The sequence below is a fragment of the Phaenicophaeus curvirostris genome, chromosome 9 (assembly GCF_032191515.1).
Source record: "Phaenicophaeus curvirostris isolate KB17595 chromosome 9, BPBGC_Pcur_1.0, whole genome shotgun sequence".
NCBI lineage: Eukaryota > Metazoa > Chordata > Aves > Cuculiformes > Cuculidae > Phaenicophaeus > Phaenicophaeus curvirostris.
The window spans coordinates 7,138,510-7,161,223 of NC_091400.1; the positions used below are offsets into that span (position 1 = coordinate 7,138,510).

At 37.3% G+C, this 22,714-nt stretch overlaps 1 protein-coding gene across 4 annotated transcripts in view; it reads left to right on the forward strand.

The window, feature by feature from the left end:
• The window catches only part of VTI1A (vesicle transport through interaction with t-SNAREs 1A), a 272,765-nt gene that overhangs the window by 146,245 nt on the left and 103,806 nt on the right, over positions 1–22,714 (forward strand). For 2 of the 4 annotated variants that reach the window (XM_069863298.1, XM_069863299.1), the window contains 2 exons: positions 12,527–12,597; positions 17,063–17,135. In XM_069863298.1, the coding sequence (XP_069719399.1) occupies positions 12,527–12,597; positions 17,063–17,128 (137 nt within the window). In that variant the 3' untranslated portion in view covers positions 17,129–17,135. The remainder of the gene's footprint in view (positions 1–12,526; positions 12,598–17,062; positions 17,136–22,714) is intronic. The other 2 variants (XM_069863296.1, XM_069863297.1) reach the window with 1 other exon arrangement.

Here is a 22,714-nt window from a genome sequence, read left to right on the forward strand (position 1 = left end):
GGACTTAATCAGGCTTGAATTTAGCTCGGTAAATATAAACACAATGCTGGTAAATTGCTTTGTTTTGTTTCAGTTTTCCATAGAGTATTTGTATAACAAAAAAGAGGAAATAATTTATTTCTCTATCTCATGTGACGTTAACAGCCCAAACTGTGTTGTATGACAGATGCTGGTACCTCATTTTTATATTATTCATAATTATCTAAAACTGTTAATTGCCGTGGCATGGAATATTAAGCAAAAACCACAAACAGTTGGTATGTCCTGCATTGGAAATGTATCATAAATACCAGAAGCCTTTGTCACAGCACTGACTGTAGGTGGAGAGGATGAACAATTTTGTTTTAATTATATTTCGGTGTAATTGTCTAAAGTCAAGTGGAACCTCCATGGATTGTATCTAAAGTAAAGCTGTGGTTACAGTATATGGTCATAAACCCCAGATCTGTTGTGTTGAAATGACAGTATAATGAGTAGGAGTTAAAATGTCCTCTGCTTTCAAGTCATCATGGTTGTCATTTGATTAAATAATAGTGTATTCTGTTTGATGTCTTGGCTTTATTATTCAGAAGCACTTCAGTATATGTGTCCTACCTTTGTATTATGTGCTCCTGGCAACCAGGTATCCATATAGGTTCTTATTTACACACCTGTGACGGTTACACTGTACATTTAGCTTGCATGTGTGCTGCTTGAATATGGAATTTTAATTATTCTTCCTAATTATGGTGCATCCACCAAAAAGACGGAAATCATTGGTCAGGTACAAAAAGAAACTGCGTAGTATTTGAAGGAATTTGATAATTTTGTTGTAGTTTGTAGCTTGGCAGGTGGTAATAATGCTATGCCAGCACTGTCAAAATATGAAAATTAAAGTGACGATGGGTTTTAATGAAATCCATTTGACAAATATAATTAAGGTGTTTTAATATGAAGCCCTGTAATAAAGACTACCGGTGGACTCCCTGAGGTCCTGACTAATTGTGTAGATTGCTTTTAAGCTTTGAATAGTTTTATTGGATAATGAACTGTTAAGAAGTGTTAGATCTTTCTTAAGCAGAATTTGGTTTGAAAAAGAAGAGGAGAGACAGGCCTGAGGTGTGGCATTTTAAACATAATTAGAAGAGAGATTTAAGTTAACATCTTTGATCTTGCTGTCAGTTTTTGATTAGAGCTGTAAATGCTTTAATCAAGTGCAGTGTAGTCATTACATTTCTAACTGTTTTTAAACTGCGAAATTACTGAGACACTGGCATCGGTTTAACACTTCTTGAGAATTTCCAGCAAAGTTATGTCTGTAAACTGGGTGTTTGCATTAAAATGTCATCCTGCAATAATTTACTAATTCAGTAGATCATGGGCTAATAATATTTGATGCTCAAATAATGTAGAAATCCTTTATGAGATTAAACATAATGTCCTGTAGTTGAGTGTGCCACTTCAGATTTCATTTTAAAAATAATTTCTAATATTATTTTTTCAACTAAAATAATATTAAAACCAGTACTTGTAATGAAAATGAATATATGAGATGCTAAGTGCAATATTTGAATGCCTTCCTTAGGAATACAATCCTTTTAATGATAGATATTGTGTTCTGCCACTGTCGGTTCTTTCACACCCATTTTCAATCCAGGGAAACAGGCACAAGTATTTACCAGGTGCGCAGTAGTGTCTGGGCCAGCAATATAATTGTGTTCGCTGGAATCCCTGTCTTGCAGCATTAAAGACTACTTCAAGAAATTTCAGGGAGATCAATTTATTTTATTGTTTTCCACTGGCATCCAAACCAGCAATAATATGTGAAAATGGCCAAGGGCACAGGTATGTAACATCAGAGGATGGTTGGCTCCATGGTAGCTGCCCATAGGTGGCATGCCTTTCATTTCAAATACAGAACCCAGCAGTCCAGGTCCTTTCCCAGATCTGACCTTGGGCCCCCTGTGTTCTTTATCTTTGAGCATGACAGAAAATCCAGGTACTTGTCTCTTTACTGTGTCAGGCTAGGGGCTACTGGGCATGCTGTTGTCCTCATGTTGGTCCTCTAGAAATATAGAAAAAAGCTACAGCAGAGGAAAATATACTTTATTTGTTCTGTCTGCGGCATAGAAAACATTCACAGAGATAAATGTGAACAGCAGCCTGCCAGCAAGTCCTACAAAATTTTTTAATTACATCCCACAGCAGACTACCTGCTGTCTTTGGCAGCATGTCATGGAATCATAGAATCATAGAATCATAGAATCATAGAATGATTTGGGCTGGAAGGGACCTTAAAGTCCATCCAGTTCCACCCCCTGCCATGGGCAGGGATACCTCCCACTGGATCAGGCTGCTCAAAGCCCCATCCAACCTGGCCTTGAACACCTCCAGGGATGGGGCTACCATGACTTCTCTGGGCAACCTGTGCCAGTGTCTCACCACCCTCACAGGAAAACAATTCTTTCTAACATCTAATCTAAATCTCCCATTTTTCAGCTTAAAATGGTTCTCTCTTGTCGTATCTCTGCACTCCCTGATAAAGAGCCCCTCCCCAGCTTTCCTGTAGGCCCCCTTTAAGTACTGCAGTTTCACGTCCAGCATACTAATGTGTCTGAAGTCTGGCAGACCAGGAGAGCAGAGAGATATGATCCTAACTTAGACATCCTCACCGAGAATGTTCAGCTGCTGGTGCTCCTTCATGGCACCTCCAGTGCACGCATCAATGCTGACTGCAATTCAAGCAACACCCAACAGAGAGAAACCGTCTCTCTGGTAGTCCTGATCTAAGTCATCAGGGACTCAAAGACCGTGTTCAATAGCTGGAATGGCACTTGGAGCACTGCAGGCAGCTGCTTCAGAACACTTGAAGCAAAATCTGCTGTTCCTTGCAGTAGGTCCTTTGTCCTGGAGCAGTTTGCGTTTAAGAGTCTCCAGGTTTGCCTCAATCTAAATCACATAACGGTTGTCTAATGTTGAGATGCCAGAAGCATCGATAAGTGTTGCTGAGTTCTTCCATCAGAATAAATCACACATTTCATCTTGGATATGTACTGAAAAATCAGGTTTTACAGCAGTTCATCTTTGTAGGCATGCCTGAGAAACAAATCGTTTCTACATGCAGTAGAGGCCCCACGTAAGTCTATGTCTTACACTGTCTGAAGAGCTTAACTTGATCCTTAAAATACAATTCTGCTCTAAGTGCTATAAAAAATGTATCACGGGAAAGTCTATATTTCCATCCCAGCAATTTCCAGAAGTAATATCATCACTTGAGAAGTACAAGAGTAGAGGCCTTTTTAATTTACTTTTTAAAAAATATACATAGCCCTGCAAACTCAGCTTGGATTTGAAAATAGTTCTGCATTCTTTCCTTCTTCTGTACCTCCTGATAACAATGATTTGCCAGGCCATCAGTTATTTTTTATTGTTCCCTCTGTTCCCTTCCTTTGGGTTTATTGAAGTAGTGGTTTTCTCAGCGTTACTCTGCATAACCAAAGGCAGCATTGCAGATGAAAATAACTGGCACTTAGCTTACGTGTGTGAAAAAGGAGCAGCATCCATAGCTGCATTGGTCCTGCAGGGTGAAAATATAAACAAAGGAAAAATAGCTTAAGATGGGAAAGTGTAAGTGGAGGAAGACAAAAGTGCATAAGAAGCATGCAGTGTAAGCAGCACAGAGATGTTTTGTTCTTTACGAGCAAGCTTTTAAAATTACTGTTAATTTCAAATTAACACGATTTCTCATCTGTGTGTATAAATATCATTACGTGTAAAACCGAGGTTCAAAACATAATAAAATATGCAAACTGCTAAAATTCTCCAGACAAATCATAGAATTACTTAGGTTGGAAAAGACCTTTAAGGTCCTTGAGTCCAACCCTTAAAAATACAGCTAAGTGAGCATTTCCTAGAGATCCCTCCAGAGGCCAGAAGAAAATTCTGAGGCAGAGCTGGTACTTGAACTATGGCCACCCAAGTAAGCTATGGACTGTCCCTTCCCTATGCTTCTTGTCCCTCCCTCTCCAAGTAGCAGCTTCAGATCTCCAGAGTCCTGATAGAGGAAACATCCTTCTTTGAGAGCAAAACCACTATCATGACAATATTGATGTGCATTAGACATCACATTGGTTTCTAGTTGTAAATTACCCACTGAATAAACTAACAGTGTCTTGAAAGGATTTTTTTCCCTCTCCAAATTGCCACCTCTTTGGAGAGATGCTGCATTTTCAGGGGAAAATGAAGCTTCATGAATAATTTTGAATTTATTTTGCATCCCTTATAGATCAACTTTTAAAAGATGGTTTTGGTTTTGGTAGAAACCTTCATCAATAACTTGCCTCAGCATTTTCTTTGTTATTATTTTTTAAACTTCGATACTTTCAGCCTCCAACATTGCAATACAGTTCTTTTACTGGCATTTAGGTTTTGAGAGATTTAGGTGGTGGGAAAATGGGAAACGTTGAAAGGATGAGCTAATTAATGTTTCGTCAGCCTATCTCAAGTGAGCTATTGTGTTAGTGTTTTGCCACATTTGTAATTTATGCCTGTTAAACCTTTGTTTTATCATCTATTACTGACTTGTAGGCTTCTGTTTGCACTTACTGTGTGTAACAAGCATTTCATTTTATATGGACGAAAAATGGTTTCAGTTACTTTTACTGTACCCGAAAAGGAGAATGGGATTTGCAAATGATAAATGGGGAAGTTGACTAGCTAACTAATAAAGATTTGTCTTAATCAAGTATGATTTGTCAGAACAGGAGCGCACTGGGGTCAGGGCACACGCAATGAATAATACAGCATTCACTGGAGAAAAGGACCAGGCAAAAGGCCTCATAAATATGCTGTGATTACCCATTGCTAATTCGTATTCAAAGAATGAGTTGCACCGAAGCCAGTTTTGAGGTTGCTGAGCTGTTCACCTGCTTTGTGGGCTTTCCGATGTTTAAGAAAGTTTTTTTATATATACATATTGTTTTCAGAATGCTGTATTTTTGCACAAACTGCTACCCTTTTTGGTCAATGATTTTAAGCATTATTTATTAATCATCCTCTCGGTTAGTTTTATTTTTCTAATGTCTGGACAGTATTTTATATCTTTTTTTTCATTGTTTAAATATGAATGCTAGTACAGCAGGAGATAGTTCCATTCACATTTAAAATGCATTGCTGAACAGTTCAAGAAAGGTTAAAACACTCTTTAGGTCTGTGGAAGTGTTAAAGATCAAACAAGCATAGACTTTCTGCTTGTGTTGCCAGCTTCCCTGACTTCCTAATCAGTCTGTGGTTTCAGGATAAACCTGGTACATCGGGATGTTGGGAGAAACCTGAACAAACCCAAATGTCATTTTATTTGGCTCTGGCTTTGTTCTCATTTGTTGGGATTTCTTTTTTCAATGAGCCATTTCTCAGGTTGAAACAGTGGGAGGATAGACTTGTTCTTATATATTTTCTTACGTCCAGAAACTGGGATACTGCAAAGACCTTGTTCCTATTGCTAGGTTTTATTCTTCAAGACCCATTTACATAAATGGGTCATGAAGAATCAGTTTAAAAATATATAAAATTGTTTCAGTGCTTACAGATATAACTAGCAGACTTTGTTTTTCATCTTTGTACTGTTTAAATGTCATATGCTGCAGTTTTGTATAGTTAAATAAGTTTGGAAAAAAACTCTTGCTCCACACTTCAATTTTAAAACATATTTCAAAACGTTTTCTTTTCTTTTGAAAACCTAATATAACTTTCTTTGCTGTTTGCTGGTTGGCTGATAGCCTGTCTCATCTGTTCTGTACTCAAATCTCTGTGTTGAAGTGCATTCATTGCTTTAAGAGTAAATCAGCTATAGAGTTAGGGCCAAGTTTATGAGCCTCGAGCTGCTGAATGCAGGAGGCTAAGTTGCCAACTCCCTGCCTACGCATTTTAAGTCTTTGAAATAACCAGTACTGCAGGGTCCAAAATAATTATTTACACTGCTTTGAGTTTATAGCAAACTTGGTAGATGGTGGAGCATTTTTGATTAAATTATGATTGTGAATCCAGCCTTAGACAAACCAAAGATCACTGTTGTGTCATCCTGGTGCTGTTTGCAGTCATGGGTTTATTCAAGTGTGCTGGTTTGTGGCTCAAGTTTTAAAGAGTATGTTTCTGCAACTTAATTTCATTTCTATCAGGATTGTTAGTACTCTTCACTGCTAAATCACTTTCAGAAAAGTTTGAGACTGAGAGTGCTGTAATGAAGCAGCATCCATTCCCTGCACCAAGCTCAGAGCGAGCAGGGACTTCTTCCAACCTGACAGCACTTAAAGTAGTAGGAAAAGAAGATACTGAGGGTTGGTTCCCAGCTTCACTTACACAAGTGATCGAAATGGGGGTAGAAAGTTGTTTATTATTGATGCACTAGGGAAGGATTTCTTTTGCCTTAGAACTTTTTTAAAGAAAGGGAATTAAAAAAGAAGACACAAAGGGAAGAATTTGGAGCGATGAGCATTGCTGAGCTGGTGCATGGCTAGAACAGTGGCTGGACTTCAATGTAGACAAGCGCTCACGAGAATCAAAGTCTGCCACCTCCTGTGAATGTTGCTGTGAGGATGTTAGTAAGGGAGCTCAGATAGATGGGTAATGGGAGTAGACAGAAAAAATACATCAGTTAGTGAGAAATAAGTAGTTTTATACCAGCAGATTGATGCAAGTTAGGATTTCAGAAAAGGTATGAAACCTTAGAAAAAGAAAAGGCTTCTGAAGGGGAAGTTACTAGGTCTTGTCATATATCTTTGTTCTTCTTTCTTTTTCCTATTTTCTTCTCACTCATCTGCCTTTTTTTTTTTTTCCGGGGAAAGGACAGAATAGGCCTGGACCATGGGAGGTGTTGGTTATGAAATGCTCTCAGTTTGTTCTTAAAAGCATGTGGTATCTTCCTCAAATATCTTTTCTTCCTTATTTTGAACAAAGCACAAAGCCTGAATTCTGATTAGGTGTTCCGGATGTTTTGCTTTCTGGTTTCCTTGACCTCAGGATCAACAGACCCCTTTTGCTCTTGGCCAATGAAAATAATTTCATGAACATCCATTATAGCTCATAGGGACCTTTTTTCAATTGAAAAATGTTTGTATCTTAACTTTGGTGGACATCTTGGACTTTGGAGGATTGGGACGTATTTTTAGGTGTATTTTGCTTTCACAGTAACACTGGGCAACTTCTTTTATCCTCTCTTGCAACTGAGCTTCTGAGAGCTCTGGAAGTGTTGGATGTCCTCAGTGTATGCTGTTGACTCTCAGGGCTCTTTCTGCTGGTACAGCATTTGCTCCTGCTGGAGAGGCCAAGTAGCCCCTACAGCATGTAGCTAATTTTATTCTATGTTAAGTCACCACTTAGCAGCATGCAGATTAACTTCTCTGTGGCAGATTCTCCAGGCAGTTGAGCAGCAACTCTCATGTTTCACTGTTCTATTAATGCACTACAAATTGTCTCTCCATTGGCTTATAGCCATTTTATTATCCTTCATCTATCTGTATTAACCTGCACTTGTTGTTTAAAAAGTTTAATAACCTAAATCCTTCTGTCTCTAATTATATTGGCTGTTCAATGTAAACTTATATCAACTGTGAATTTGTAAATTTATAGGACTTATACCTGTGTCCCTACACTTAAAGATATGTCATCACTTTCTTTATTAACTTTCTGCTGTCAGAAGCATAAAGCATTTGGCTCAGCCCTGAATTCTTCTAACTCCTGCAACATGTATTTTCTAAGTTTGTAAATCTGCTTGCTGTCACCTCTGAACAACTAGCTTTTAACACTTTATAGTGAGGATTTTTTTTTTTTTTCAGAAACTGCTGTTGATGATTTATCTCTCTTAGTCTCCTAAAATCTAAATTTTGAACCTGTCTAAAACAGAGTGGCTTTTGGAAAAAATGTGTCCCAGCCTTGAATACCTTTCCTGACTTTCTGCCTCAATCAACGTAGTTCTCAAAAAATCTTCTACAAGCTTTTCCTACATCCTCAGAGCGTGCGATGCCTCCATGCAAAGACAACACGCAAGTGCACTCCCTAAATGACATTATTCACTAGGTAAGGCTGAGGATCACAAGGTGGAAATGTTCGCCTTTCCTATTCCAATTCCTTCTCTGACAACACACAATGGATTTTTTGAGTCATCTTGATTTTTTCTTGGTTTTCTGCTTTTCCCAGTGTAAATTACTTTGCTTTTCCCACCCCTGCAACTGTATAGCTCAGATGCATGCATTGTACATACAATGAGATTGGGCAAGTCATACTTTCAGGCATTCTTTCTATGATTTAGTTCCATTTAATAATTTTTAACATTTTAAAACATGTCGAGTTATGAGGTGTGTGTTATTGTGTCTATATATGTTTATATATGTATGTATACACACAGGTTACACTTTGAGAGGAAAAGAACTGTACAAATTACGTTGGGCTATTTTTCATTTGAAAAGAAAAATGGAGACTCTGTCTTCAAAATTCATAAAAATGCATGTTTATCCAAAAGCCTGGAGAGGCTCATTCTGTATCATTCCTCTCTCTTGAGTAGATGTATTAGCCATTCTTAAGGAAAAAAAGTATTATTGACTTGAATGATTAGAAAAAGCTCCTTCAAAATCAGTTTAGCTGGTAATGTAAATAAATACTTAAATGACTGGATGCAAAAAAAAAAAGAAAAACCAGTCATGCACAACTTATTTTGCATCCTTGATACATGTGTGGGTGTTAGAAATCATGCTTTGTGAAACAAATATTAAAACAATTGTGAGTTATACATATAAATAAATACTACATACGTGATACAGGCAAATTCCAAAGTAAGGGCATATTCAGGAATGTGATACATCATTAGAAGCCATCATTGTCTGTTGTGTGTATCTCAGTATGAAAGTTTAAAACCACATGCCAACCTTTTGCAAGTGTGAAAAGGGAACTTGGGTTTGTAGTTGTTGGGGGGGTGTTTCTTTGTCAGCTGGGGAAAGCACCTTCATTCTTCTCATTAGGTTCAGTGGTTTAGAATGAGAAATGGGGTTTTTTTTGGCGTAACACAGTCTCATAGAAACAGGCAGCATTTGTACTAGTCCCACACATAGTGCTATTCAAGTCTTCCGCACTGGAGAGGCTGATTTCCCATACCTTGTTCAAATACCTTTAAGGTGGAGTACTTCTAGAGCTGTGAATTTTAGCACTCACCCTTTAAGGCTGATGCTTGTTAATCTTAAGCTATGTGCTTTTTCAGCTATTCATCACTGCATTGTTGAAGACTGAGATAATTGCTGTATCGAATATTCCTGCCCTCTGTCAGTACACAGATAATACTGATGTAAATGCATTCACCCCTCTGCATCTCATAGTTTAGCTGTAATTTTAGAACATCATTGTATGCATCTCTGTGGGAATTTCTGTTAAAAGAGGCAGCACCACACGGTCTTTTGAGAACTTGGTACTGTGCTGTACTAAACATTGTCGGTACATACCAACTAAAAAGATGGGGTACTCCCCAAATAATTGATATTGTTAAGATTCTGTGGAAATAACACCATTACTGGTAATATGCAACACCCTTCAGTTTATGCATTGGTCTTAATTCATGCATCTGCACTACAGTATATCTTAGAAACATGACCTTTTCACATAACTAGTAGCATCGTCAATGATTTGCATTATAAGTAGCCTGGAAAGATCTATACAGCACTGTTGCACTAAAAGCATGAATCTGCCTTACGGATGAAGGTTTCAACTGGCAGGAAAACAACAGAGTCATGGGGAAACTTGAAAAATTATGCAAGCAGACAGCAATGATATCAGGCTTGTAATTAGCTGTATTGTGGGCTAATATTACTTGTTTTCCCAGTCCTGGGCACCTTCAGTTGCAAACCAAGTGAGGAGCCATGTCTTCATGTGATTTCTAAGTCTGTGTTTTCTTTATTTATTAATATTTTTTGTTTGACTGTCTTGACCTTCCAGCTAAAAATCAAGTTTCACTGTCATCAGTGAATTTTCTGAGTAGAACAAGGATATGAAGAGGGTCTGTGGATAAAGGCGTCAATTTATGTTTGCAAACTTATTGTGAGATTATGTTACCTCCGTTTTGTCTCTTTGTTCAACTTATGTTGTTATTTTAGCCCAAAAAAGGCCAAAGATCATCAACTAAAGTGCATGTAGAGTAAAGCTGCTCCTGTAAAATTGATGATCCATCCAATTATTTATCTATAGAGGCTGCTGGGAAGAAACGCAACTATCTCAGTTCTCAGACCCTTCTGCTAGGTTGAACTTCATGGCTGAAGGTTTAATCCCTAAGTGTCATATCAACAATTCATTCTGTGATATTCTGGCTGACATGCTCTCCTTCCTTATTTATTGATGTCTTCAGTCATTGACAATGAGAGGAAAATACACTATTTGCCAAAGTGACGGTGTTTTACCCTCACTTACAGTTGATGCTGCTGTCACATTGATGGTTGGAAAATAAACTCAATCATTATAAAAAGCTAAGAGTGTGAACTTGCCACTGACAGGAAGAAGATGAAAAAAAAAACCCACAGTAACTTGCTTAAAATTGGTGTAATAAAAATAGAGCTGTTTCCTATAAGGATATTTTTTAGCTCTCGTTGTGAAACACCAAGCCATTTTAGCCATTGAAGTTAAGCCTTTGAAGGAAAATCTGCTCCTTGCACCCCTTTATGTCTCAGCAAACATATGTATAATTTTAAGCAATAAACATTTGTTATCCTTCCACCTCATGCTACTTGGTTAGTAATTTGTTGGTTTTTTCCTCTCTGTTTATGAGGGATTTTGCTTTGTTTTTTCTCCTCCAGGTTATAATGAATGCATGTATCTGTTTGTGCATTACAGTATTTTGAGTGCTTTGATGAGGAATGAGCGCAGTATAGTTTCATCCAGTAAGTTCTTTGACATGCAAACATAGGCAAAGCTCTGTCTTGAGTTGCTCACCTAGGCTACCATTTGTATAGCTGCACTGCACCTTGCAGCTTTTTTTAACTCAATATAACACATATCTTACCACATTTCACCTTTGGGAGGCATTGTATATACAGCTAAAAGTAAAGAGCAGCAAGCCAGGAGGGACAAGATAGCATTATGAGGATGTCAATTTGTGGTCAGATATCTGAGGAAATATTTATCTTACTTGTACTGTACTTGGCAACAGATAGAGAAATGTATATGTAATGAATTTACTTAGACTTTATCTGGCAGAGTGCATACCTTGTGTTAAATGAACTTAGGAAAAAAAATGCTTCTCTCAAATTTTTCAAGTTGGAGGTGATTCTACTTTGGATTGTTTCCTGAAAATGGACTAAAAAAAAAAAACCAATAAAGAATAGTCATGTTTGCTCTGGCAACGTAGTAGCGAATTTTTATTGTTTAATTTTCTTGAGGTTCCTTAAATAGTGACATTTTAAGATCCCACTCATTCACCACAAAAAAAGTAAGGCATGATTTGTGTTGTTTATGAAAAAAAATGACGTTTTTGTAGTTTTACTCAGTGTTGGTGCATATCTGGGGCTGGCTGGCTAAGTAGCCTAAATGAACGTGTGCAGAAATGCTGGTTGTCTCACATGTGCTGTGTCCTGAGGCAAGCTACAGCTGCTTTGACTCCTTGTGTCTGTTTCCCCATCTGTAAAATGGGAATGATTTAACTTATTTTTCTCCTTCAGGGAAATACAAGGAGGGTTTCTTAATGTTTCTATAAAGCTTTGAAGATTAAAATCTCTTCTCTATACTTGCTGCTAATATTTCAGCATAAGAGGAGCATTTGACTGAAACTGTTTGAAGAGTAAAGTTTTGGCATCTTCTCTTGTCTTTGTACCATGTCTTGAGGCCTCTCTGCTATAATTTTGCAACTTTTGGTTCAGCATAAGCTGTGCAAGCAAACAACCCCTGTGTAAATGAATGATGATTACGATGGATTAATGTATGTCTGCTGTTAAAAACATCAGGAGATCCATTACAGCAGATCTCCAAGCTCACCAGAAATAGTCCACAATGGGGCAAAATAGACACCAGTAACTGAGCTGCGCCTGAAATAACTTTTATTTAAGCATCAGTGACAAAAGCTGAGAGGCACAGGGAAAAGATTTTTTCTAGTATGACTTCTCAGTATCTTTAGAAGTGTAAAGATTGCGAGTGTTTTAACGAAGTCTTTCTGACTCCCTTTCTAAGACAAGGAGCAGGCTTAAGGAATATGTGGAAAGTATGAACACCCAACACCTCCAGCAAGTCTGAAAGTCTTCTTGCCTTTGTTTCACACACCAAAGGCCAGCATCAGTTTCTAGGGTCTAGACAACCCCAAGAGATTGCAGGGAGTCAGCTTTGGGCTTGAATGTTGCTTCTTCAGTTTTATGTTGCCTGTAAAACTTAAAATTTAGTATGATGACATCTTCCTCTTCGTAGTTAAAAGGAGTGATCATACTACCACATGTATTAAGTGCTGCTGTTACAGTCTAACCTGGCGTTTTGAGTCCTTACAGTCACAAACTGTATTTTTCATTATTTATATTTTAATTTTTTAATGCAGAGCAGATTGGACAGGAGATGCTGGAAAACCTCAGCCATGACAGAGAGAAGATCCAGCGTGCTCGGGAAAGGGTAAGTTTGATAATAAGTAACTGCTGGTCTTGGGTTTTATTTGCTTTGGGCAAGTTCTGTGTGCACGCAAAAATAACCCGGCATATCAATCATTTTCAGATAATTCAGCCTCTATTGTGAGATATAATCACCATCTGTGGCAAAGCACTTAAAGTGGGGTTAATATGGGCTCAATCCTGCAAAATCTCTCCTATGGGCAGTCACACTGAGTTTGCCAAACCCACTGTTGGAAGCAAGCTTTCCATCAGTAACATTGCAGTTAAGTCTGGTTTTTGTCCTTTGAAGGATTTGTTATGCTGTCCATTGCAATGACTTCTTGGACTTTCAGTGAAGTGAAGTTTAGTATCTTGACTTAGTTTCTAATAGTTGATCAGCCTTACTCTTTGTAGCAGCAAATGCTAATGATTGCCTCCTTAGGCAGTTCTGTGTGAAAGAAAAAGTAGTAATGACTTACACTGCTGCCCAGCCACTACAGTCAAGATAATGTACCTTTGTCATTTTTGGCTTAGGTTATCTCCATATGAATAAACTCTACTCAGTAGAGTTAATGAGGGTTTCCATAAGCCCATCCCATCGAATGCATACAACTTCTCTGAACTTTAGTCTAAGAAATTTGCCTCCCTGGTACTGAATTCTGCTTACAGAACCAGGATTGACGGTGCCTATGATTTTCTGCCCATGACATGTTGATTGGATACATTTCTGAGTGTCCAGTTTTGACAAAGCTAAGTCCTTTTACAGGTCTGTAGCTGACCAGTGCCACTTGAGGAAACTCCTCTATCTTCCCCAGGTAGTTTCTTTACCTGGAGAACTTTGATTAGTAAGCTCATACGACAGCTTTAAGGAGACACTTTCTGTTAGCTATGCCACTTGCTTTCTGAAGTGCAGGGCATTAGCAACTTTAAAACATTAAGTATAACTAAATCATTAAATGTAACTAAGGATTGTGAGCATTTACCAAGTGTTGTTCAGGCAACCTTGTATCTTATTTCATCTCCACTCCTTACATCCCTAGTGACTGCTGAGACTGAGATGCTTTTCGGTTTCTAGCTGCACAAGTTAAACCGAGGCAAAAGAGATGAATAGCTTGGATCCCTTTCTGATGATCCTAAAAATCCTCAGGCAAGAGAGAGCGTAGTTCTCATGACTCTGTGTACACATGATTCGTAGCATACCTTTTCCTTTTCTGTGCTTTCCACCTGAAGAGCAAATTTCTTTGATGGCAAAACCAGTAAGCTACAAGGAGCAAGATTAAAAATAAGGGTATTCTACGAAGATGTATCCCATCACAGTTCAGTGAAAGTCTTCTTGTCATAAATGGAAGATCTCAAATTCCAAGTTTTTATCATATGCGGCTTAAAATATTCTCCAGTGGAGCCACACGAGTGCATCTGTCCCAGCTGTCTGTATAGTCAGACGTACAGTCAGGGGTGATCTTGGATAACTTGGCAAGTTTTCCATTTCGTGGAGATTTTTTTAAAGACCAGGACAGAGGGTGCTCTGTCGATGCATAATAGCTTTACGCTGAATACACAGAGTTATTGTCTAACCAACCAAGGAACAAACTTGTCTTCTGAAAGTCAAATGTCAGCTTGAATGTAGTGGTCAACTCTTATCAGTTCAATGTTGTGAAAATTAGGAGGATTTTCTTATGAGCCAAATTTAAATGAGTTTGTGTCTCTACAGTTTAGTTGCATTTACATATATGAGTTTTCCTGTCTGTAGAGTAAAACATTTGAATGAAAAAAATGTGCAAGACATAGCTAGTATCATTTCAAATAATTAAATATCTTGTGCAGTGCAAAATACGTGTGTAAAAACAGTTGCGAAGAGGAATTCTCCTAAGTACTTTTAGCCAAAGAGAAAGGGTAAAAGCTCACTACAAGGGTAGGATAGGTTAACTGGAGCATAAAGGTTTTAAAAGATGCCACATTTTTTAGGAAAATTTCAAATGAAAATGTGTCTAAGATAGACAAAATATCTACATCAACATCTTGTTCATCTTCCTTCATTTCTCATTACTATTCTTAATATTATTTTTTAAAAGCTTTCTTAAACACTGTGTGGATTTGCCATTGCTAATATTAAAGCATCTTTCACAGGTTTTCACTACAGCAGTTCTGTGAAACAAGGAAGGGCCACCATGTGCCTTTTAACAGGTTTCCAGGGCACTGGCGCTTTGGCTTTTGCGCTGCACCAGTGTTGATAAAGAATTGATGGAAGAAGTACCATCAGATATTTCAGCTTTAAATAAAAGCAAACTTACAGTTTGAAACTCTTTATATTGTTTTTTCTGCCAATGCAGAAAGAAAAGGTGTTTTTTTAGTGTTCTCTTGGGAGGTAGCTAGATATATTCCAACTGTGTGTGTACGTGTTTGTTTCTTTTCTAACATTACTTTTGCTTGTGTTGTAGGTTTTTTTATTACCATAAAAATATGAGGTCGTCTTGCTTAGAGGAGTTTGTCAAACCTCTAAGATTCAGCTTCCCCTTCCTAACTATCAGTACTGATTCTAGCTGTCAGGTAGAATCCTGCAGCAATAGAGGAAAGTTAGGATCAAACATATAATGGTAAAAAAGAGAGCGCTACTTTTCTGTGAAAAGGCAGGAGAAGCCCCAAGTGTTAAATGCATCTTTATGAATAATAAAAGACCAATGTAAAGCATACATTTGTACTTCAGATTCCCTTCTAGCACAGATAGGAACTTGGCTTTTTAATGAGCCTTTTAAAAATTATTGTGACGCTTTTTCTTCTGTTCCTTCTGTCAAACTGTGCTAAACTGCTTTTCTAGAGCTTGAATTGTCTAGATGAATCAGGAAAAAATGAAGGAATGGCCTCCCTGGAATATAATGCTCATCTTTGTTCCATCATGGCACATAATTACAGAGATCTGAGAGTCAGTGCAAGCCTTCCCACTGAATGTGATATTGCTAAGAGCAAGTCGTGGATGGTGGTATCCAGTCCCTTCTACTTGGTATTTCCTTAATACCATTTACAAGAACAAGGAGGAAAATTATACAAAAAGGTTATATGTTATTGATTACAACGACTGATTTCAGTAATAAACATTTAATCTGGCAGCAATTATTTACAATATTGGGCTCCAGAATAGAAACTGTGTTTAATATTGCTACTATGCAAGTATTCAAGGTATAATACTGGTTTGTTACAGTGAAGGTGATCTGTTATTGGAAGACTGCCACTTTTCTTGGCAGTGTTACTGTTTTGATGGATTCAAAATACAGGATGCGTTTTGTCTTCTATAACTAAGTCTATAGTGAGAAGTCAATAAGTCAGCTAGTCCTTTCAATCTGATTTGATAATGAAGAGGTAAATATTCAGCTTTCGTAAGGAGAAGAATGTTTTTATGTACACACAGCTGTGTTTGAGGGCATGTTGGAAACAGTGGTCCCTGCTATTTCATAACTGACAATCATTCAATTATCATTCACAGTAGATTTTGATCTCCCACTGGCTCCAAGATTTCTAAAAAGTCCAGATGCCTCTGCTTCAGCTATCAGTAGCAAGAGGCAATAGGATTGTAACTCTGTTCTCTCTATATGCTTCCTTGTTTTTAGACATTGTTTTTTGGGAAACTGATAAACACTAAAATAGAAGGAAGGTTTTAATCTAAAGTAATTACTCTTTTTTAATATGAAGTTCATTTGCTTCATAAGTTTTCATCTCCCCAAGTGTCAGTTTTTATTGTTGTGCTTTTACCTATTTTGCAAGATATTTCAGAAAGCTATAGAACTAATTAAGTTTAGCTATGGATGTGGGTTTCTGATGTTCTAATAAACTACTAAAAACTGTTATTTTCAATGAGTGATGTGCAAAAATATATATTGTATAGCTGTGCCTTATATACATGCTGTATACTGTTCATAAAGTATTTGGGCATCCATCCCAGTGGTTGCTGCTGTAAGGTCAGTCCAAGTTTTATATTTAAGGGGCATGGGCATATTTCTTTTACACAGAATCAGTAAAAGTACACTGTTCTGTATTACAGCTTTTTCTTTAAACTGCTGTCTTAGAAAAGCAGTGAAAGAAAGATATGTTTGGGTTTCATTTCATAAAGCATCAGAAACACAACACATGGCTCTCTCTTCCTACTTTGATGCCTTTGCTAATATACATAACCAATAAACATGCACACATCGATGGGAATTGTGGATACCATTTTATATAGCTCCTACGTGCAATCCTTTATTTGCAAAGCTTTTGTTCTTTATCCTGTTTCATCTTTGTTGCATCAATGTCTTACCTTCTATGGGTTTCATCTTTGCCTAAGTGAAAACCAGACAAAAGATTTTTAGATTTCAGAGCTCCAGTGGCTTTCTTACATAGGAGTTTGTTGTGGGCTAAACCTGAATTTGATTGACTTCAATGACTATAGAAATACCTCTCCTTTGTGCGGAATGGAGTACATGTGCCTCTTGCCTTTAATGGGACTCTTTTCTCCCCAGCTTAGAGAGACAGATGCAAACCTGGGGAAGAGTTCCAGGATCTTGACAGGAATGTTGCGAAGGTAAGGCCAAGGTAGGGACACTTCTGCTCTTTCTTTTTTGCCTCTCTCCCTCCGCACCTTTATTTTCAGTTTTAATGTAACCTCAACATTTTGCTGTCGTACCTGAATCTTTTTACCCAGGCTGCTATCTAGAATGTCCTCAAATTTATGCTGGTAGTGAAGCAGATATGGTTAGATAGAAAGCTTTACCACAGCAATAGGAGAAATTATAGGTAAACTGAGGGATTACAACTTGCTCTATAATTTCTCATTTATGTTCCTTTGTTTGTTTTTTTTTCTGTATGTGTGCTCTAAAATTAAGCATTTTGATGATGATTTCCTGTGTTCCTTATTCTTGGGTGGTTTAAGTGTTTTCGGGGTTTTTCTTTATTGTATTTTATGTGAGAAAGTTTGTGAATGTCTTGGGGCAGCGTAGATTTGCACACAGAGAAAAGGTTAAGATGATCAATTCTCTCTGAAAAGATTGGGCAGACACATTGTCAAGCCTTGTGGTTGTAGCATGTTTCTTCTGTGCTTCCAATGTTCTGAAGGTTGTCCCCAGGATCAAGGTGCGGTGATAGAGAAAGGAAAAAACTTGCAACATCTTAAAAATCTATATGGGACTGCAGAGAGAGTTATCCAGGGATTACTAGCCACCTCAATTACTAGCCAATAACTAGCCACCACAATTTGCTTATTTAAAAGAAAAAAACAAAAAAAAAACCACAAAAAGGAAGAAAAAAAAGGAGAAGGTTTTAGTTTTTGTTTTGTCACTTGGTTTGGAAAATATCAAGACCAGAATTTAATAAGCTGCTCTTTAGTCTCCTCAGAAAAATATCTTTGTTAGTTCCTTGTGCACTCAGATGATAAAGGTTAAAATGACTGGACCTCATGCCTTCATTCCACAGATTTCTTACAATTCCAACTCCAAACTGTAACATGTAAAATTCTGTGATTAAGAGTAATATGTAAATGACACAAGCTAAATTCAAAATCCATGGAGAAAGGAAGAGGCAATTGAAAGGGATGGTTCAGTGCCTGTAGACAATCAAAATAAACTATAAAAAAAAAAAAAAAAGAATGAAAGAAAAGATACAACCAAACCCAAGTCTCCCCAGGAAGGGTTCTGCGACATGAGCTGTAACGAATATTCTGCATATGTCTCCATTTTGTCAAATCTCATTAAAGGGGTTTCTTGCTTTATGTCAATTGAGCTGTCTAAAAATCATTCATCATTTTAGTGTAAAAAAAAATCATGCAGTTATTTAAATAATATCATATTAATGTTAAAGTTCAGCTGTCATCTAATAGTATGGCTTAATCAGACATAGCATTTAGGAAAAATAGTTTTTTCGGGCTTTACTTGGCTTTCAGGTTGGCAGATTCAAATAAGGATTTATGGGTTTCTAAACCAATGTATTCTTTCCATGTTTATGCTTGAGGTACCTCAGGCTTTTTTTTGCAGCACCCTGTAGTCTGTTATTTTCAATAAAATAAAGTATCTCATATTGTGTTTGAATACATTTGCAAGTAATTTGGAGAAGCTGAAACAAAAACATATGCTGTAACCTTTGACTTTGTTTTGTGTTTGGGAATCACAGTTAGGAGTCTTGGTTTATAAGGGCTCCGTAAGCCAAATGAAAAATATGATCTTTCTGAAATATACTTGGGCTCTTCTTTTCAGACAAAAGGATTTTGTGGTCAAGCACCAAGATGGCATGTTTCTGTGCGTCACAAAGGCACTGGATTTCATCTTTGTTTAACAAAAACGTTGAGCCGAGTCACCCATCTAGATAAAAGGCGGGTTAGGATTTAAGCCCAATACTAGTAAATGTACCGAAAGAAATGCCTCGCCATCGATCCAACTTGAAGCAGAAGATGCTTAGGATGTTATTTAAAAACATGCAATAGGAAGACCTATGTGAATTTAATATTTTAACTGTTGGGTAGAAGGGTTTTGCATCCTCCCAGCCTCAGCATCATCCCAATGTCATTGAGTCACAAGAATGATCATAGAGTACAGCCCCCAAGAAATCAGTGCAAATTAGATAAATACAATTGAAAGAAAAATAATTCGCACAAACTGGCAGTTGTGTCCTGATTTCTGCATACTTAAGTACATACAACATGATGTCTCACTTAATTACTGGAACCAATAAAAAACCATGCTGGAGAACTGTTCTTCACATTGTTATTATACAGAAAGTTGAACCTTGTTCAACTTAGCTGCTTCTCCCATAATATGTGTCTGCTGATATGCTTGAAGTTGTATGCCAGGCTAATGCTCTGTGCATCAAATTAATGCCTAACTATTTTTATTTTCACTGTCTGGGAAGGGTAAAGCAGCATCTCTACTGAATCTGGCCAAATATATTTTAAAAGTCACATATTTGGACAGCTAGAGAGCTAAATTATTCTCAGGTTTTGAGGTACTTAGGCAATGAAATTTTTGTAATCAAAATTTTTAAATAATCTCACTTTAAAATGAAGTATGCATTCATAATTTTTTTCTGTAATAAGCCTAATAAGATTCCCTTAAACTAGTATTTTTCAGTTATGACATAGCATTACTACATGTATATTGGCATATTGATAATGTCACAACATTAACCATTTCCCTTTACATGTATCTATAGCTCTGGATATCCTGACATGTTATGACTCTTTTTTAAAACTGTGAGACTATAACAGAAGCTCAGTGTAGTTTCTGTTACAGAATTTTCAAATAATAGGTTTTAACATGAGGAAATAGCATCTTTTGCGGTCATCTGCAATATTGCTGTCTCAGACATCTATCCTTTGGCTTCTACCCCAGTGTGAATTGTGGAGCACAGGGTGTAATAGAAAGAAGCTGAAAAGAATATGTTTTGAAAGATCTTAAATCTTTTGCCCATATCCTAAGCCAATAGCCTAGAAATCCTTTTAATAAAAGAATTTGGACAGTCTTCAAGCCACACACATCCCAGTGGGAAACAAACAAACCTAGAAGTAACCAGATAAAAATTTCAGAAGATTTGAATCTTCATCCAATTAGCAGATAAATCCTATCTGCCCCCCCCAAAAATGGCAGAAGAATATTTTAGAAAACTAGCTGCTGCCCTCCAGAAGAACTTCATATTCTGTCTGGTTCACCAGGAAGTGTTTGGGGTTTTTTTGATACCAAAAATTCTCTTTCAACGTTAAGATTTCAATCTTCTGAATTGTTGTCAATGATGCTTTGAGAAGCTCATGAACACATCTGCTTTTATAAAATACTTAAAATTTTAATTCAAATGGGACAGAGGTAACACCTCCAGGTGATGGGAATGAGGCAGTAAGTGTTCAGATCTCAGGTGATGAGTTATTTGACTTGCCAACAGCTGCATGACCAATGTGACTAAAAGCAGAAAAGGAATGCCTGCCCCTCCATGCTAGTTGTAATCAAGCTTCTTCACTCATTTCCAGGAATATTCCAGTAGTTCTGCTTCTTGCACCACTTCTAGTCAAACTTCCATGTACTTTTGAACTCGGGGACAGTTCAGAACTTACCTGTAAAGAGGTCTCTGTGGTCATTAGGCTGAGATGACATTCAATGTAGAGCAATTCTTCAAACAGGGTGCGGGTTGCTCCACCACCACCCCCTGGCCTGGTCAGGTGGCCATTCAGCAGTGAATGCACAAGAACTTTTTTATTTGTATTCTCACACTCCTAGAAATGTGAAAAGTTAATTATATCTGTCCTGCCTTCCCTCTTGACTATGAAGCTCACATTTTTGCATGTAGAAAAGCAGCAGAAGAGACAGTCATGTCCCTGTTGACACAAACCAAAACAAAGAGTGAGGATTATCACTGTCTTTTTCCCCTATTGCCCTACTAATCTTTGTTTCCATCCCCAAAAGTCCATACCAAAAAAGATTTTCTTCCTAGCTAAAGCCTATCTCAGGCATACTAGGCCATGACTGTTGATTCTCTGCAGTTTTCTGGAGAAAGTTCTTCATATTGCAGATATGGAGTGAAGTTTAACGTACAGTTAGATTTGCCTTGTTTTCACGCTAGCAGAGGAATTCCTCTTTCCAGCAGGAACGTTGCATATTTGGTCTCAAACCAAAAGAAGTTTGAGTAGAAATTGTTTCAGCAACTTTTTGGTACATATTTTTCTATTTTTACTTCAAGTTATATTTCTACACTGAATAACGATTTGAAAAGTAAGTGCTGTAGCAACGTACCTGCTCTGTGTTGAATATTTACAGTTACAGCTGTTTATTTTGGTAATTTATTCTTTATTCAGAAACATATTTAAGCATATGGTTAACTTAAACTAGAGGAGCAATTCCCTTAACTTGAGGGGGGCAGAATAACGTGGGGAGTGAATGGCAGAATGATTCCGGGTCATCTCCTGGGGCAACACAACTTTTATTGTGCTTCTTGCCCAAGACTGATTACAGAGCAAACCCTGTCCTTAATATTTCTGTTGTTAAATGGAAAGCATAAAATACACATAGGGTATTTTAGTGCTTGTTACTGTGAGTGTAAGAACATTATTTTTAAAAAATGTCCCAACTTCTAAGCATTTAATATAGTTACTTGTTTCCTATATTATTGTACATATTTATGTTTTAATATGCAACAAATCTTTATCAGTTAGGAAGTGTTGAATCTCTTCAAAAGGAAACTGATAAGTTTTGTGCTGCTGTTAATCACAAAATAGTCTTTGGAAAAGGAATATAAGGCTTGTTATTCCAGGTTAAACCTCGGCATTAAGTAGTACCATTCCTCACTTTGTCTCTGACTCTAAAAAGAAATCTTGTTTCTTTATTGAAACGATGGACAAAACATCTGGAAACTGTAAATGTAGTGTCAGCAAAATTCCCAAGAGTAAGAGTTCTTCATCATTAGGAGTCCAACCAATTAAAACAGGAAATGTACCTCTAGGTCTGAACAGCAAGAATTTTTAAGTAGTATGGGACACTATGGATTTCCTGTTCTCAATTTAGGTACAACGTAATCTCATGTGTGTAAGATACCTTTCTAATTTTTAATAATCAATTGATAGCCATTTTATAAACCTTGTTCATTCTTCTTGGACGATGTGTGTTGTTTCAAAAGTGCTTTTGGAAAATCTTACTCTACTTTCATGCAATGTTAGAAATACTTTTCAGTTCATACATCACAGAAGATGCAGAAGTCTCTTGAGCTGCTGTATAACCACCATAGCTACAGCAAGCAGCGTACATTGAGAATTCCATGCCAAGACATTGAATGTCTCACAGAATTGGACCAATTTCAACTTTGCAAGCATGTACCCATGATTAGTGTAAAGCCATCTTAACCTTTGCAAACTTTGAGCTATAGCAGCCTAAGTGACACAGTTAAGTTTACTTCAAACCTGGGGGAAAAAAAAAACAGAAGCACCACAATTGATCTTTACATTTTAATAACTTAAGTGCATGAGATAAAATAATTCAGTGTTTTAATCTCCTTGCACCTAGGCAGCCTTCATTCATTGAGGTCGGAGCATTTGTTTTGTAGCATTGTTTTATTTTCCAGGTTGTTAGAAAGCTTTATTCACGTGTCATGCTGCCTGCATTACATCCATTATGAGCAGGGCTCTCAGCATTCTTTGGACAATAGTT